We start from the raw sequence: 19,246 nt of genomic DNA, 5'->3' as shown, positions 1-19,246 counted from the left end.
GGGCCGTGAGGGTTCGTCAGGCTGCATGATAGCTAGTTTCTCATGTGACTGGGGAGAGGGGACAAATATCTTGGGAACCTGGGATCAGGAATTACGACTGTAAAAGATGCTGAAGAGAGCAGCTTGGAAAGTGGGAAGAGCATAAGATGATGGAGAACCTCAGAGCCTGGAGGGGCGGGATCTCTTCGGTGGATGGTCCTTTGATGGGCAACATGGAACAGCACCTCCTAGCATTTGGTGACCTCTCTGTGACCTTGAGAAGCAGGGTTTCTGTTAAGTTGTGGAAGCTGAATTACAGATGTTGGATGGGAAGTAGCTTTGTCTCCATAGTCATTTCTTATTCCTGGACCCAGGGAGACCAAGAATATGGAAACAAAGCCGGAGTCTTCCCTGATACATGTAGCCTTTAAAAAAGGTGGGCCTGGGGCTAGATGATGGCACACATTCGAACAGTGGTTTTCTAAGGTATAAGCACATGGTGTGTCAGTATGCTAACGATGACATGGGAGAAGATAGTAGGGTCCAGGGCAAGGATAGTCAGGGCTTGGTCAGGAAAGGGCCATGTGGGCTGCTGGTATTTGGAGGCTAGAAAGTTCCAGAGCTGTCTAAGGAGATATTGCTTATTATCAAGGTGGGAAGCTTTACTGAGAACACAGGGGCTGGCGGGAAAATGGCATGATGGGCAGCCACGTCACTCTTCAGAGTGGCCAGTGAGTAATGGGGAGCCTAACCTTTGCTCCAGGGGTATCTCCCATCCTTTCTGTGATTGTGTAGAGCTCAGTCAAGTAAGTTAGAGGACTAGGGAGCACTAAGCAGCTTCATGAAGAGCCTGGAAGCCCATCACTTACATATCCTGCAATGCAGTACACAATACAATCTGGGTTTCAGCCAGGTGTGAGTGTGGCCACAGGCTGTGATCATCTGGAGTGGAGACCCAGCTCATGGGAATGCCACATTGTAGTGTATGGATTTCACATGCCCTTTCATGGGTGGAACAGATTGAAGTTGATTTGAAAGATAGCCAAGTGTCTCACCTCCCTCTACTCTCCTTCCTTCCAGGTGCTGTTGTCTGGCCTCATCGGTGTCGTCTCCTGGAAGAGACCTCTCTCACTTGTGGTAAGTGGCACCTGGAGCTCCAGGTGGCCTTGGACAGTGCTTCGCCTGCAGAGCAGCAGCAAGTGTACCAGAAGCAATGGCAGCCAGCGTTCAGCTGTCGGCAGGGGGTGGTGACTAGTGTCTGCTACATGCTGGTGGCAGACTTTTGTACATAGTGTCTGTTTACGTGCTGATGGGCTTTCAAGAACCTCTGTGCATTGGCATGCTGGGTTGGCATGCTGTACTTCCCAGCATGCCCCTTGAGTGATTCCTAAGACTGTCCTACCACATCCTTTGTCTCTCTGCTTTGATGACATCCCTCGAGGACATACTGAGAACAAAGACATTTTGAAAGTCTGGATGCTGAGGCTTTCTCCAGCCACCAAGATCTGTGTGTGCATGGGCAAATACTTACACAGGACATAGGAACAACACACATTCTACCAGAGTTCAAGAAGTGCTAGTTTGGGGGAAACTCAAGAAATTGCATGGATAAAATATTCTTTCTTGAATCATTACTGGGTGAGGAGGCATGGACCACACCGGGGTGGGAAAGGGTGATGGGTTTCCCCTCTGAGAAGTACCCCAGGCATCTCTGTGTGTATTGATCTGTAGGCTGGTCTTCTCGGTGTATGCATTAATATATTGATGTGTCTGTGTCAGGACTAGAAGAAGAGCTTTGATGGGCACTGAACAAGGCAGTGTGGTTATGTTCGCCTTTTGTATTAATCAATTATTTAAAATCGTGTTTTAAGTGATAAGACTGAGAGATAATGACGCGTACTAAATATTAATGGAAACGGGAAAAAACAAATGCGTTTGTGGAAGATACTTCCTTCATGAATGTGACTGTGATATCCTGAAATGGTGTCAGGGGAGACAGTGGCTTGAATTTGGTTGAGCTTCCTCTTGAGTAGTTCGGTTCATAGAAGAGTTTACTCAATTTTTTTTTAATATAGAAAATTTCAAAGGTGTGGAAGAGTAGAGAGGGAGGCTGATGTAGTGAATCCTGGTGTACCCTCCATCCGGCTTCAACAACAACACAAAACAGCTGGTCTTTCTTTTTTCTTCTGTGTGCTCTCCATACTGGCCCCCAGCCCTTCCCTTCTTGGATGAATGACCTTATGGCAACTCCAGCATGGGGATCAGGAAGCTGGCTCTGTGTAGGATGGGTTGGCAGTGCACACACTGGCTGGGGACCAGCCATAACTTCTCAACGCAGGGACAGTCTGTTCCATTCCTCCATGTACCCCCACAGGACAGACAGATTAAGACCTTGGATGCCAGCCGCCTAACAAAAGAGACTATCTTCTTTAGGATGGATGTAGAAACATAAAACTTTTGTCACCCAGCCCCCCCCTTCCTCCAGTCCTAGTCCCAGAGTGGAGATCATCACAGGGTGACCAGGATGCAGGTGCCTTAGAAATACCTTATGGATATGGCTCAGACGTATCCTGGGAAAGCAGGAGAGGTTCTGGGGCCTCGTGCAGGGAGGAGGAGATGGCAACAGCTGGGCCTGTGGAGGCAGAGTTCCAAGTGATGGTTCCCAAGTCCTGCGATTGGTGTCGGACCAGCTGCTCTCTGGAAGGTGCTCACATTCACCTTACCTTGATTGATCTCCTCCCAGGGTCCAGCTGGAGGATGAAGGGCTTCACTGGGGAAATGCTAGCCACTGTGCCAAACGCCAGACTTTAGTGCCTCTATGCAGCGCAAATTTACTCCCATTGGCTCTCCCATGCAGACTCTGCCCCCAGCAGATACTTTCTCCACAGAAGGTTTTACAGGAATTATGGGTCTTAGCATTTGGGGTCCCCCCTGTTCTCTATGCCTGTGGAGGCTCTGGGATTCAGTGAGGACACATGGGAGGTGGGGTTGGGTCTCCTTGACCTAACAGTTATGCACATCCTGTGTACATCTTATGGTAAAGACTTGTCACCAGGCCATTGTTACATAGGAGGCTTGCAGATGCTGCCTGTCTGGACAGACACATCTCAGAGGCATCTGCACACTGTTGAGGGAGGGACATTTTGATGGGTATTTATTTGTCTCTCCCATAAGAATGTTCTTTTGTCTGTGCAGAATCCATGGATACAGAGGCCCAATTCTACATATCTATGTATCAGTCAGGGGTCCCCAGAAAACACAACAAACAGGATGCATCTAGCTAATCTCTGCCTGCACATCTATTAGGGTATTTACTTTAAAGAATGTCATAAGATTGTTAGCAAGGCCAAAATCTGCAGCCTGGGCCTGTAGGCTAGTACCTCAGGGGTGAGGGAGTGTCCCTTGAGTCTGAAGCCTTCACTTGGGAGGAAGTTATTCTGTCTTCTTATAGGACTTTCAACGGGTTGGATGAAGCCCTATGAGAAGTCCCCATATTAGGCAGGGCATTCTGCTTTGTTCAAAGATTATTGACTTAAATGTTCATTTCATCTTAAATACATCACAGCAACCTCAAAACTAGTGTCCCACCAAGTACCTAGCTAGGAATTATATGTTTGTCACATTGCCACATGTTGTTGGTTGTTTTATTACTCTTTACTCTTTTGGAGGGCCTGCTACCCGGTTCCCAAATAAATCACACATGGAGACTTATTGTTACTTATAGATGCCTGACCTTAGCTTGGCTTGTTTCTTGCCAGCTTTTCTTAACTTTAAATTATCCCATCTACCGTTTGCCTCTGGACTTTTGCCTTTCTCTTCTGTAATTCTTGCTTACACTCTTACTTTGTGGCTGGCTGTATAGCTGGGTGGCTGGCCCCTTGCATCCTCCTCCTTCTCTTGATCCTTGTTCTCTCCTGTTTTCCTCCCTGTCTATTTTTCCTTCTGTCTATTCACTCTGCCTACCAGCCTGCCTATCCTTTCTCCTGCCTCGCTATTGGCTGTTCAGCTCTTTATTAGACTATCAGGTGTTTTAGACAGACAAAGTAACACAGCTTCACCGAGTTAAAAAATGCGACATAAAAGAATGCAACACATCTTTGCATCATTAAACAAATGTTCCACAGCGCAAACAAATTTAACACATCTTAAAATAATATCCTACTACAGACACATGAAAGTATCTGTCACTCAGAATTATCAGGTGAATGACCCTAAATGCTTCATTTGCGGTAATACCATTGAAATACTGTGGGTAATGATGGTGGCCCTTGGTTGAGTGTGATGTGCATGCTTCTCTTCCTAGTAAGTAGGCAAGAGTCAGTTGTATATTTTAGAAGTGAAGGGGAAACCTCCAGGCCTTAACACAAGTAACTCATACTTGAACCCAAGTCCTTGACTCCAAAATCCTTTCTCCAACCCAACCTACCATGGGCCTCCTAGACACCCCCTTCTGCCTGCTGGTTCTCCTCTAACTATACATCCCTTGAGTTTCACATCGCCTTTCACACTGCCACACCCCAGCTGGGATGCTGAGGAGTCACTCTTACATCTTGTTCCTCCCCATCTTTGTCTTTCCAAACTCATCCACACGATCTCATTTTTACTACTTGAGTATTTCTTCACTTGGCCCTCTCTTCTCTGTGCTTTTAGCAGACCCCAGCCTCCTCTCACAACACCCTAGCATAGGCTATTGACAGATCTCAGTGCCTGTTTGTTTTTTCTCAAAGCTACTTGGCATGCGTGGGGGCGTGCACGCACACACGCAAGCTCAAGCAAACGCGCGCGCGTGCGCGCGCACACACACACACACATATACACACACACAAGCGCGTGGCAGTTAGTATCTGCCTAGGACATAACACCTAAGGCTGTATACTTCTTAATAAAGAAAAGTAGCATATTAAGCTCACAACTTTGGAGACAAAGTACACAATATGGTGGTCTCATTGGTTCAGCCTCTGTTGGGTCTCATGACACGTGGCATCACGGTGGGAGTGTATGCAGAAGAGAGAACACGATGGGCCAGGAAGTCAGACACTAGGGAGAGCCAGCCTCACCCCTTCATAACAAGACATTCTTGTAGTAGCTCATTTATCCCTTCTGAGGACACAACCTCAGTGGCCTAATCTCCTCCACTAGGCCCTGTTATCTTCAAACTGAGAACCAAATTATAACCCATGAACCCTATTTACACACTCAAGCAACAGCCAAGGCATGGCATCATGTAAAGCATTATGCTATGTTCAGCTCTCCATATTTAAGATGCTCTCAAGTTCACCAAATCCAGAAAATAGAAGTAAGTTTTGTAGGTGATGAGTGAGTTGTGAGGAGCAGAGGAAGATGAGGGGAGGGTCTTGCTGGAGTCCTATAGCTAGAATGCCTTGAAGTCTTTCTTAGTTATAATTTATCCACTTTTCTCTCTCTCCCCTCCAACTCTTCCATATGTCCCCTATTCCATCTCAAATTATTGACCTCTTCTTTAATTATTGTTAAACACACACACACACACACACACACACACACACACACACACACACACACACAACTTGCTGAACCCATTTAGTGTTGCTCCTATATACATGTGTTTAAGGCTGACCACTTGGGATTAGATAAACTACCAGGGGTCTATCCCTGGAGAAAATTGATTGTTCCTTTCTCAGCAGCTATTAATTGCCTATAGTTCTTCATCTAGGAGTGGGGCCTTATGAGATTTTTCCATTGTATTGACATGTCAACTGGTGTTGTCATTGTGATATATTGTTTGGGTGACTACGTTAAGATTTTATGGATGAAGTTTCTGTCATATATAAAAAACACTGTCTCACAGCATAAGTTTGGGTCCTCTGGTTCTTAGACTCTTCCTGCTCCCTCTTCTGTGATATTTCCTGAGCCTTAGGTATAGGCTAAGGTTGCATTATAGATTAATGAATTGGAGTTGAAACCAGTATAATTTCTAAATGTATTCTAAATACATATATCCTTATAGCTATAGATAGGCATAGTTCTCTCCTCTCATCAAAGAATCTCCTTTTTGCTACAGATGGAGACTATTTCAAACAATCTACAGCTGGCCAAAACACAGAACAACAGACCTTGAAGTCTTGATTTCTTTTCCCCAAGCCCCTGAGTTTATCCTCTCCCTATTGTGGCCCATCTTTCTGGAGGTGCAAACTGACAGGGTCACTGTGAGCTTTCTATATCATTTCTAGGGATGTCACTGGCCTTTTCTTCTCTGTGGTGATAACCACAGTGAGTTGAGTTCTCTGAAAGGGAAGTGTCCCTAGTGGTAGTTAGAAAAAGGGAGTGTTAGATGCCTGCTGGAGTCCCTGGGAGAGTTCAGGAATGAGTGACCCCGCTGGTGGCAGGGATGGGTGCCTCCAGAGTCTGTCGACAGCAGCATCCCTTTGAAACTCTCTTTTTTTTGAAGCTGAGGATTGAACCCGGGGCCTTGCGCTTGCTAGGCAAGTACTCTACCACTGAGCTAAATCTCCAACCCTGAAACTCTCACACATGAGCGGGTTGTTAGTTGTGCTGTGTCTCTTCCCCTGCATGGGTCTGAGCCTCTACACCAGGGTTGAACGACATGGTCAAGCCTTCTAGCACAAAGCTGGTGACACACCAGAGGAGGGAAGGGACAGCAGCCACCTGACCAGCACTTGGGGAAGAAGACCTTATGAGCAAGATGCAAGAGGGATAAGAAGGAAAAGCCTGTGCATGGGGGGGGGGAGGATACACACACTCCTGAAGTAGTCTGTGAAAGCCTCCTCAGACACTGAAATCGAGCAGCAGCAGTGACAACAATGATAAGTTGTTGGTTTTTTTCCCACCTGGTGCGATTTGTCATGTGGAGTGTCTCCTACGATTGAGGGACTTGTCCTCTTTGCAGTAAACTAATCCCAAGTTAGTGCCCAGACCACACAGCTCTAATTAGATGGTGTGTCAAAAGACTCGAGAGAAGCACTTTGTGACATTTGTGATCCTAATCGTGATGCTCTCGTGTGTAATCATAGGTAGCGTGATTTCAAAAGCTTATGTAAACTAACAATGAGTTGAACCCTGCCTCCCTACCTTACTTGAAATAATTAATACTATTGAGACTATTACATGAAAAGAGTAAGACAAACCCTTTGTCCTCTTCCTCAAAAGAAACAGCCCACAAGGTTGAAATGTTTTTATATATAACAAATTATAGATTATCCTATATATCACAAAGCATTGTGAGTCTGTTTTAAAGAGGCCTCCTCTGTGGCGATATAGGTACCAAAGAGAACTAGGGATGTATTTACCATTGCTTGCCTTTTATGACAGGAACCTGGCTTTTTGGTTGGCTCCTTTCTGAATGTGCTGTTTCTCATCAGAAGACTGTTTCATTGTTTGTGGGTTTCTTAATACATGGATCCTTCTTGGTTTTAAACAAACGATATTTTATAATGCTGTTGTTTTTTAATTCTTAACGACACGTCTTTTATTTATTATCTATCATATCTATCTATCTATCTATCTATCTATCTATCTATCTATCTATCTGTGTATGTGTGTGTATGTATGTATTTGTGTGTCATGCCACAAGTGAGGAGGTCAAAGGACACCTACAGGAGTCATGTGGGTCTTGGAGGTCAAACTCAGGTCATCAGACTTGGCAGCATATGCCTTCACTTTGCTGAGCTGCCCTGTTTTTTTTTAATTATTATTATTTTTTAAATCTTGTAAAATCTGCTTAGTTTTTCCTCCATTTATGTGGCGAAGGTTCATATGCCTGAGGCTATCTGTGCCTCATCATGTAGCCAAGGATGAGTAGTCACCGTCTCAGCAGGATGTTTTGAGTGTTAGCATTTCTCCTCATGTATGAAGTGTTTCCCCTCCCATTGCTGGATGTGGGTCTGTTTTTTGATGTCTGTGCTATGGAATGAACCCCGTTAGTCTCTCCTGAAGTCAGGACCATCCACTTTAATTAATCAACCTTTCTAACAAATCATGTTTTTGTTTTGTGACTAATTTTCCTTGCTATTTCTGTACATTTTTCTCTTTAACAAATTTTAGACTAAATGGCTAAAGTTGTCTAATGATTGTGGATTTATTTTATCATGAATGAATTGATTTTTCTCAATGAATTTATGAACAAATGATACCTATAATATTGGGAGACTTTTTCGTTTACAATTTCTGAAAAGCTATTAATATGTTGACTTCAGATCTGTTTAGCATACACTGCAGAGACTATACTCATTCTGATTATTTGTTTATTAGATACTTCAAGAAAATTTTGCTGCAATTTAAAAACAAATTATCTCTTTTTTGTCCTTTTTGGCTTGTCTTTCTAGAATCCCAAGCAGACATTACACCTGCTAAATTGACCTTTTAGGGTCTTTAACATTTCTATCAGTTTCTTGTCTTTTTCTTTCTTTCTGGGTAAATTTCCTCTATTCTATTTTCCAGACAGCTTATTTGGGCTTCAATTACATCCATTCTACTGGCTAACCCTAATATTAGGTTTCTCATTTTGACAGACAGCTGTGCAATTTGATAAGAACTTCCTGTTCTAAGATGGCCTTTTTTCCATAGCATCATTCACGTCTTATGAAACATGTACCCCACAACCCACAGGTCAGTTTGTACCCTTTTTTCCCCAGACCCACCTTTTGCACAACACCAGCAATCCCTGCTTGTCCTTTTCTATTCACTGAAGAATTGCTAACTCTGTGAATATAAAGTGAGTGACTTATAGACATCATGTGGTTGGGTTAGGTTTTAAAAATATATGTTGCCAATGTCTGCCCCACAATGGAAGGCATTTTCCACTTAGTTCTGATAAGGAAGGATCATGACTCAAACTCTCTTTTCTTTCTAAGTGCCTTATGTATTAAAGTGTTTGTCTAGTCCTCTATTATTGCCCTCTTTCATGTTTGCTATTTACTTGATATTTTTGTTTGTGAGCCTAGCTTTTAATGACTGAGCCATCTTTCCAGCCCTAGCAGACTACTTTAATTCTATTTTACTTATTTATTTAGTTTTTTTTGAGACACAGTTTCCCTGTATAGTTTTGGTTCCTGTCCTGGATCTCACTCTGTAGACCATACTGGCCTTAAACTCACAGAGATCCACCTGGCTCTGCCTCCTGAGTGCTGGGATTAAAGGCGTGCACTACCACCATGCGGCTAATTCTATTAAGAATGTATTTTTGCATTGTTGTCCTAGTTATTGTCTTTGATAACAAGATGAACATCATAATATATGGTAGCCCACTTCAGATGAATACTAACTTCATGTCAAAACTATACAAAAGTGGACCTTCTGTAAGTCTGTTCTTCCTTTTTTTTTTAATGCTGTTTAATACAAATTAAAACTTGGTGTGTAGTGTGCCCCTCACTCCAGCCTTGCAGTTATTGTTTTATTCAGTCATCTTTTAAATCAGACAGGAGAAGAGTTATGTTTCTGTGTAATACTGTCCCTTTCTCTCATTTCTTGTAGGATGTGTCTCATAACAAATTCTCTTAAGTTTTTATTTCGGAATGGCTCAAACTTTCCTTCATTTTAAAAGGATGGTTTTGCTATATATAGAATTCTTGATTCATAGATTTTTCTTTTTATTCTATTTTATAGCCTTAAATATGCCCTGCATTGCCCTTTATCATATATGATTTAGGAGAGACTAGTTCTTGATCTTTGGGGATCCTTTGTGAGTGACAGTCACTTGTTCTTGCTTGTATGATCTCCTTTTTGCTTCAGCTTTTGACAGTTGACCTAAAACGTGTCTGGGTATCAGTTCTTTTAAGTTTGACCTACTTGAAATTCCCTGGGCTTGGAAGTTTAGATTCATGTCTTTTATCAGATCTGAGAAGTTTGGGGCCATGACTTCTTCAAGCATCCTTTCTAACCTTTGTTTCTTTTCCTCCCACCCGCCTCTATGCTCTCTTCATGCATGTTTAGCATCCTTAGTAGTGTGCATCACCTAAGGCAGCAGTTCTAGACCTTCCTCATGCCGAGACCTTTCAATAAGTTCCTCATGTTGTGGTGACCCCCAACCATAACATGATCTTTGCTGTTACTTCATAACTATAATTTTGCTACTGCTATGAATCATAATGTGAATACCTGTGTTTTCTGATGGTCTTAGGTGACTCCTATAAAAGGGTTATTATCCCACCCTCAAAGGGGTCACAACCAACAGGTTGAGAACCACTGGCTTAAGGTCTGTTGTGTTTCTTGGTTCTTTGTTCACTTTCTGTCCAGACTGGAAAATGTCAATTCGCTGGTCTTTCGGGTCCCTGCTAATTTCTTCTACCTCCCCAGTCCTGCTGTTTTACTTCTCTGAAGAAATTTTTGTTTGAATTTCTGTTCTCTTCAGCTCCATAATGTATGTTTGGTACTTTCTTATGACCCCTGCCACCGTTTTTGGTATTTTCTGCTTAGTGAGACATCATTGTCCTGTGCTTTTTTTCCCCTTTAGTTTTTTTCCCCTTAAACAAGATTTTAGGTTTTTTCAGTATATTTACAAGAGCTAAACTGAAGTCTTTAAGCCTACCATCTGGCCTTCCTCAGGACTGTTTACATTGCTTTTTTTTTCCCTCTTACTCTCATGTGAACCTTGCTTGCTGTATCTTTACATGTCATATAATTTCCTGTTGCAAATCAGACGTTTTCAAGAATATAACATATCACCTGTGGCAATTCAATATACCCCTCTCCATATTTCATTGTTGATACTGTTTATTGTAATTTTGTTGCTTGCTTGTTTAGGGATTTCTTAACTAATTTTGTAAAGTAACGTTTTCTGACAGACATGCTGCTGAATTGCCTACTCAGTAAATCTAGTAGTTAGCTGGATCATGGTTAGACAAAGATTCCTTTAAATGCCTGCAGCCAATGCCTAGTCTCTGCTAAGGGGCTGTGTGCGTCCCCTGGGACATGCCTTCGACCTAATGCCAGGCAGCTGACAATCTGCTTTAGCATTCACTTCCTGCTTACATTCAGTCCTAGACTTGGAGGTTACAATTTAGAGATGTCTCAAGTCCATCCTGGGCATAAGCACAACTCTACACATCCAGGTGACGTGCTGTGTTCCCAGAAGTATGCTGGGGCTTTTCAAAAGCTTATGGTCACTTTACTCCCTAGTTTTTACTAGAAGGCTTTTTGGATGCTCTTCTAACCTGCCATGGATATTATCTACCACTTAAGTAACTAAAGCATGTTACCTGTAACTGTATGTGACAGTTCTCTCCCAGGGGTCAGACTTTTCATCCTGGGTGGGTTCCAAGTAAGGTAAAATACAGATTACATTAAGAATGTTCTCCAAGCGGAGACCTGAGATCTGTCACATTCACCAGCTGAAGGCACACCTGGAAAGATCATTTCTCTGATTTCACAGTGCTCTGGTCTCACGGTATCTCCTAGTGAGACCCACCTGTGTCATTGGGAAGATGTTGAACACACTTCTTTATCCTCTTGGAGTGTTTTAATGTAGCACTTTTTGTTACATTGTTTTTATGTTTTAAAAATAGTTCTTTGAGACTCTCCTACAATGTGTTTTGATTGTGTTGACCTTCTCTCCCCCAAATTTTCCCAGATTCACCCTCCATCTCTTCCCACACATCTCTGTATCTGTCATCCCCTCTCCCCCATCAAGGCCTGTTTGTATTGCCCAAATATTTTTTCTCTTTTTTTTTTTGAGCTGAGGATCGAACCCAGGGCCTTGCACTTGCTAGGCAAGTACTCTACCACTGAGCTAAATCCCCAACCCCCAAATATTTTTTTAATGTGGCCTCAGGGTGTGGTCAGTTGACTGTCTCATTCCCAGCAGCCAGGTATTGCCAATAGCTTCTTGGCTAACTTCATGCCCAGCTCCCTACTTCACGCTGGGATTTGCCTGGCTTGAGCCTTCCACAGGTCTTATGCATGCTGTCACATGTGCTGTGAGGAACCTTCCTGCTGTGTCTGGAAGACACGGCTTCCTTACAGTCGTCCACCACCTCTGCTCTTCCGCTCTTTGTGCCTCCTCTTCCACAGTGATTCCTGGGCTTTTGGAGAAGGGAATGAGATACATATATAATCACTTATATATATTATATATATATATATATATAAAATCACTTATACATGTGATATATATATATATATATATATATATATATATATATATATATATATACATATATTCCATTTAGGGCTGGACATTCTGCAGTTTCTTACTCTCTGTACCTTGGCCAGTTGTAGGTCTCTGTGTTGATCATCATCTATTGCAAATAGAAGCTTCTCTGATGAGGGTTGAGAAATGCCTTAATCTATAGTCCAGGACAGTAGGAGTAGTTTTAATACTATGTCCATGTAGCAGAACAATAGTAGTAGGTTCTCTCTGAGGACCTGTGACCTGTCCAGCCATAGGTTCTTGGCCCAGCAATGATAACAGGTATGGGTACCATCTTGTGAAGGAGGCCTTAAACCCAATCAGAAAGTGCTTGGTTACTTCCATGTCATTCCAGCCTCTATTGCTCCAGTTGGCACACCTTTCCAGGTGCGTTGTTATTTTAGTACATGTAGGTTTCACACCTGAGTAAGACTGATGATAATGTTTTTCCTCTGGCAGCATGCATAGCACCTTTAGAGCTAGGAAAGCTATCCAGTAGGGATGAAGCTTCTAGGTACCAGCTTGATTTCTAGTAGAGTACTGCTGGGACTAAAGAGGCCCTGGTACTGATGGATGCAATATGGATAAACCTCAAAAGAACTACGTTAAAGAAACCAGACCTGTTGTGACAGCACATGATTGCAATGCTAAGTCTTGGGAGATTTCAATGTCAAGGTCAGCCTGGGCTGTATAGCGGGTCCCTTTCAAAGAAAGACAGAAAGGAGGAAAGAGAGGGGGAAGGGAGACCAAGCATGAGAGACCATGTGATCAGGATTCTCTGGATGCTGGTGATGGAGAGGAGTAGATTGCTACTCCTAGGGCTTGAGTGAGGAGAAGAGTCTTGCAGCATATGGGCATGAGGGAACCTGTGGGTTCTATGGAACATTCTATGCTTTCATTCTGGTAGTGTTTACATGGCTATCTGTGTTTGTTAGGATTCATTGACCTGTTCAGTTAAAATTATGAAATGTTCTTTTCTGCAAGTTAGACCTTAATAAATACAATAGGAACACCCCAGTTTAAACAACACATTCTATCTAATTGCATTAGTCATTACTATCCAAACTAGCCCAGGAGGTACAGAAGTCATCAAAGAACTCCTCAATGGCTCTTACGTTGCCATGTGCCCAAGAAGCACCAATGACATTCATTCAGAACTTTAGAATGAATGCTGGACTTCAACTGCTGACCTTCTGGCTTGTAGACTTCTGGCAGGTGCTAGGGTTCTGGCTCCTGGGTCTTAGGTAGAAATAGCTAACAATGGTGACAGTAGCCCAGAAGGTGTGGAAGACCACAGAGTCAAGTGCTTATGTTGTGGAACATGTTTGAAGCACCACTTACAGACTGTTCTTTCTACAGTGTTCTGTAGGAGAAAGACACATAGTAGATTTCAGATATACTAAAAGTTCCCTGGTGTTCTTACAGTGTTTGAAAAATTACAGTATCAGGTCATAGATGAAAATTTCAGTCTCTTCCTCCAGTAGAACAGCTAAATTAGCAGGTGCATCTAGACGAAGGGTCATTCAGTGCTAAGAAGAGATGACCTATCAGGCCAGGACGAGACAAGGGAGAAACTTAAATGCTTATCACCAAGTGAAAGCAGCCATCCAGGAAAGGCTGCACACCTTTGGTAACAGTCGGTCAAAAGATGAGAAGTTGCAAGGGAGTGGAGAACGTCCAACAATTAGGAGTTGAAGGGAAGGGATAACTAGGCAAAACTCGGTGCTTTTAGGGAAGTGAAATGCTTTTGTTGATACTGTAAATATGAATGCACACCATTATGTATCTGTCTGAACCATGGAATGTTTAACACCCAGAGTGGGCCCCATCATAAACCATAGACTTGGGGTCTTAATGATGAATTAGTGGACACGCTGATTATAACTAATGTGCCTTCCTGGTGGGGGATGTTGGTAGCAGCAGAGATTGTGCACATGAGGAGAGAGGGAATAGATGGGAAATTTCAGGTCTCCCCTCTCAATTTTGCTGTGCACCTTAATTATAAAAATAAAACATACTAAAATTCTTTAAATTATAAACATTGCAAAGATATAACCCCTACATTAGTATGCATCTAGTTTATTTGAAATGATTAATAATAAGGAAAATGCATGGTCAATCTGTTGCCGTTACACCAGCTGTTTCCACCTTCCAGATGGGCTAGGAAAGCCTTTAGAGACAGTTATACAGCAAGAGACTTGAATGGGCAGGAACCACAGCCACAGGCTTCCATTACTTCAGTGTGACTTCTGTGACAAATGTGGGTATGACAGAGGGTGTGGGCTGAGACCCATCCACATACTACCTCCACTTAGAGCTCATGATACCCAGTGAGGCACCTCTGTTGTCCCACCCAAGGAGAAACTGAGGCACAGGACAGGTATGCAGCAAGTAGACATGGGTGTGCTTCCAGCCAGGGCAGACTAGTTCATAATCAGAGTCCTCTATGTAGCTAAAAGTCCTCTTTCATTAGCTCACTAGGGCGTGACTCAGACTTGTAGCTTGAACTGAGACCACAGCACATCAGACTTGACAAATACTTGTAGGGCCAATTATTCTTTCACAGTTTTTGTTTGGATTAGGAGCTGTTACATAGAGGGAAGGTTTTTATTTTTCCTGTCTATTTTCTTTTTTTAAAAAATGCTACTAATTGAAATAGCTTTCTCTACTTACCCTCTCTAGCCCCTCCCAACTATCTTCCCTCAAATCTCTCCCATTTCTTCTGCTCAAGCTGACAGCCTCCTTTTCTTTGATTATTATTGTTACATATGTATGTGTGTGTGTGTGTGTGTGTGTGTGTGTGTGTGTGTGCGTGCGCGCACACACACAAATCTCTCTCTATAAATACAACTTGCTGAGTCTGTCTTTTTGGTGGCGTGTATATGGTTTCAAGGCTGACCACTTTGCATTAGACAAAGGGTGCTCATCTTTGGGAGAGGCTATCTCATTCTCCCGGTAGTCATCAGCTACCTACAGTTCTTGTCTAGGGGTTGAATTCCAGGAAATGTTTCCCCTTCCATGTTAACATGCCCATTGATAGTGCCTTTGTTCTGGTCTTATGTATGCAGCCATTTCTAAGAGAAACTGTTTCACAGCAGACTTCTTATTATTATTGTATTATATTATTATTATTGTTGTTGTTGTTGTTTGCCTAATCCTCTGTCATTACCCTCTTTCATACTTGTAGCATAGCACTTGATATTTTTGCTTGTGAGCCTAGACTTTAATGGCTAAGCCATCTCTCCAGCCCTAGCAGACTACTTTAATCATATTTTATTTATTTGTTTATCTCTCTCTCTCTCTCTCTCTCTCTCTCTCTCTCTCTCTCTCTGTGTGTGTGTGTGTGTGTGTGTGTAGTTTTAGTACCTATCCTGGATCTTGCTCTGTAGACCAGGCTGGCCGCGAACTCACAGAGATCCACCTGGCTCTGCCCCTCGAGTGTTGGGATTAAAGGCTTGCGCCACTGACGCTCGGCAGCAGACTCTTTAAACTCTGGCTCTTACAATCTTTCTTCCCCCTCTTCAGTGTTGTTCCCTGAGCCATGTATGCTGGAGCCGTGATGTGGATGTGTCTGTTGGGGCTGAGTTCCCCGTCATCTGCTAATCTCTTGCATTGCATCCAGTCATGATTTTCTGGTCTCCATTTTCTATAAAGACAGGCTTCTTTGATGACAGATAGCAGCTATACTTATCTGTGGACATAAGCATAAGATTTAGAACGTAGTAAGGAATCATGCCAGTCTACCCGAGTGGCATTAATAGATTCTTTTCTAAGATGCCTGAACTCACTAGGTGGCTAGCTTTCCAGTCCTAGGCATGGTTTTTCTACTGTTGAATGGGATGGGACTTAAATAAAATCAGACAGCTATTGTTTGTCAACAACATAATTTGCAGGGTTTTACATCAATTTAGGCAACTGTTGGGATGGTTCCTAGGCTCAAGGTTACGTTCTTTCTCGGATAAACCTACCTGTGTGGCACAAAGACAAATCACCTATGTCCAAGTACTGTTCCGGACAGTGACCAGCTCATGTTGTCACTAGAGCTTGCTGACGTCATCTTGGAATGGAAGCAGTAGGTTGCAGGACTGGGAAACACAACCTTACCTGTTTGTGAGTAACCACCAATGACTAGTTCTTGTCATGGTTTTGAGTTTATTAGAAAGCCATAGATGAAGAGAAATGCTTTTCTGTCTTTCCCTTCAGCTGGATTCTGTTGCTCTTGTTTCCCACAACTGCAGTATTTAACGTAACATGCAAATGCCAAGGAACTGGAAGTGCATGATGGATGAACATCATCCAGGGTTAGTGTGCTTTATATTTCTCTCTCTTCATTGTTATGCCGATCATTTTTCAATGTAAGAAATCTTAAAATCCTGGACTGCATACATTATCTTCTTTCCAAAAGTGTCTTTGAATTTCCATACTGACAGAAATGATTCCTGCTGTGCCCATCAGAAATTCATCCCTAGTCACACTACAAAGTCATATGTCTGTCCAGATTCTATGGGGGAGGGGAAATTATGAATCACTTTAACCTTTAATACGAGTTCTAGAAAGCCTATGGGTCTTTCTTTCTAAGCTGTGAATTGATCTCAAATATAACTTTAATATGCTATTAAAATATAGGTGAGTTAAAGGTTAATATATTTAATGTAAATCTGTTTGAAGTCATTATTCAGGAAATTCATTATGAATCCACTTTGGGAGTTTCTTACAGTCAGGAAAGAGCAGGACCTCTTTTTAAGAGAATATAGTTTTCTTGGTCACATTAAAGATGAATCTTCATGGGTTAGTTGTAAAGGAGATGGAAATACGCTGTACATATACTTCCTTGTACAGGTCTTGGAAGCAATGAGGAATTTTACTTTTCAAGCAAAGCTGTTTAAGTATCTAAATCTTCTTGTCTCATAATCTGCACAGTGCCAGGGCTACAGGTGCATGCAGACTTGTCAGTGGTTTTGATGTAGGTGCCAGGATCTGAACTCAGGTCCTCATGTTTGCATAGCCACTGCTTTTGCCCATTGAGTGATTGCTGCAGTCCCCATTCCCTTTACGTTGCTAGCAGTATGACATGTTAACAGGCAAGGGGTGTGCAACTAGAAAATAGATTGAAACACACCATTCCAGACCTTGTTGATGATTAGTGTTAATGGACAGCTTTACAGAAGTTAGAATCCCCTACGAAATGGGCCCCTAGGTATGTCTTTGTGGGATTATCTTGGTCATGCTAATTGAAGTGGGAAGATCTAACCACCACGGGCGGTGCCATTCCTTCGGCACTATTTCTTGGGCTGTGTAGTAATGGAGAGATTGAGCTGAGCACATTTGTTGTGTCTTTGTTGCATTTATTGCATCCACTTGTTATACTCCTCTTCTGATTGGAGATAGGATCTGACCAGTCACTTCCATTTCCCTGCTGGAATGTACCCTATCTTGGAATCATCGGGTTAAATAAACCTTTTCTCCCTTAACTTTCTTTAGTCAGGATATCTCATCACAGCAATGATGGGGGACAAACAAATAAAACTAAGCCACCGTGTGAAATTAAAACTTGCCATGGGAAAATACTCCTTTTTAGTAAAGCTGACAGTGATCTAGATTCCCTAAATGACTCTAGAGAGGAATATAAGCTGCTTTATTTTGATCTATCAGGCATGTTTTCAGTTAGAAATGTACTAATACTTTGCTTTTGGCAAGAGAGAATGAGCAGATTATATACAAGGTTGACAAAGATTCTTGATAAGGTAATTATGCACTCAACATCACAATGAGTTAAATGCATCGTCTTAACATTCACCTGGAAACAGTTGTAATAGGCTTTTCTTGATCATTGCTTCTAAGTGCTGTTAGGAAAATCCTTAGAAAGAATTAGTTATTCCCATGCCCCCATTGGAGAATGGTATACCTTTCCCATCAAAACATAGGTATTGACCTCCATAGAAACAGTGCAGAAGTGATGGATCCTCTGGGAGCTCAGGAGGCCTGGAATGGGGTATCACTCCCTGAGTATTCATATTTATAGTGATGACTGCTTTACTATGATTAGTGCCCAGTGGTTAATGTGCTGTGAGTCGTGTATGTGGCCCCCAAGACCTTGATGAATCATCAGCTTATCATGGACTGTTTATGACCCTACAGTGGGCATCAACAAAGTTTAAACAAGTTTTCAACATAGAAGAGTTTCCCAGCTGCTACAATGTAGGCCGAATGTTTCTTAGTGTGCTTTGGCAATGGCTGGCTGTGAAGAAGATGACCTTGGGGTATAGTTTCTCATACTGTCTTTACAGTGAAGGGCAGTCATCCCCCAGTGGTTTTCAGAAATGCCAGGTAGTGTGGCTCAGACTCTTCTGAACCACAGCCCCTTACAAACAAGGGGACACATTGTGCAAAGCACTGAGCCATGTGCTGAATTGGAAATCAGAAGCATGAGAGATGGTTCATGCCTTTAGGGCGTTTGAGTTCTAGCTGAGGAAATGATATGATCTGGGTAAATGAACATAGTCATGTGTTAGTAAGCCTTCTACCACAGTATCAAAACACCTTAGGTGATTTTTAAGGAGGAAGTGTGTATTTTGGCCCACAATTTCAGAGGGTTCCTTCTGAGATGGTTTTGTCTTGTTGCCTTCAAGCCTGGGGCAGGCAGAACAACCCTAATGGAGCATGTGGGAGAGAGGGCTGCAGAACTGGTGTTGCTGAGAAGCAGGGTAGGAGAGAGAGAGAGAGGGAGAGAGAGAGAGAGAGAGAGAGAGAGAGAGAGAGAGAGAGAGAGAGACTGAGAGAGAGACACAGACAGAGAGAGAGACACAGAGAGAGACAGAGACACAGAGACAGAGACAGACAGAGACAGACAGACAGACAGACAGACACACACACACACACACACACACACACACACACACACACACACACATTTCCTCTAGGCTCTACATCCTCAAAGGTCCATCTCCTCCTGGAAGCACCGCAGGCTAGGGACAAGTTTCCAATCCATGGGCCTTTGGGGGCACTTATCCAACCCACAGCCAGCCATAAAATATTAAAATAGTATTACAGTCAGCCCTCATATCAGTAGGAGATTGATTCCAGGACTCCCTGTAGATTTCAAAATAAGCAGACACTTAAGTCCCTAAAGTCACTTAAGTCACTAAA

At 42.7% G+C, this 19,246-nt stretch overlaps 1 protein-coding gene across 2 annotated transcripts in view; it reads left to right on the top strand.

Annotated features, from left to right (window-relative positions):
* Window positions 1-19,246, top strand: part of Fam189a1 (family with sequence similarity 189 member A1) — a 423,307-nt gene that overhangs the window by 187,176 nt on the left and 216,885 nt on the right. For both annotated transcript variants that reach the window (XM_036184710.1, XM_036184721.1), the window contains exon 2: window positions 1,060-1,116. In XM_036184710.1, the coding sequence (XP_036040603.1) occupies window positions 1,060-1,116 (57 nt within the window). The remainder of the gene's footprint in view (window positions 1-1,059; window positions 1,117-19,246) is intronic.

Source organism: Onychomys torridus, chromosome 1, assembly GCF_903995425.1.
Source record: "Onychomys torridus chromosome 1, mOncTor1.1, whole genome shotgun sequence".
In the NCBI taxonomy this organism is placed as follows: domain Eukaryota; kingdom Metazoa; phylum Chordata; class Mammalia; order Rodentia; family Cricetidae; genus Onychomys; species Onychomys torridus.
This window is presented reverse-complemented; position numbering and strand designations above follow the sequence as displayed.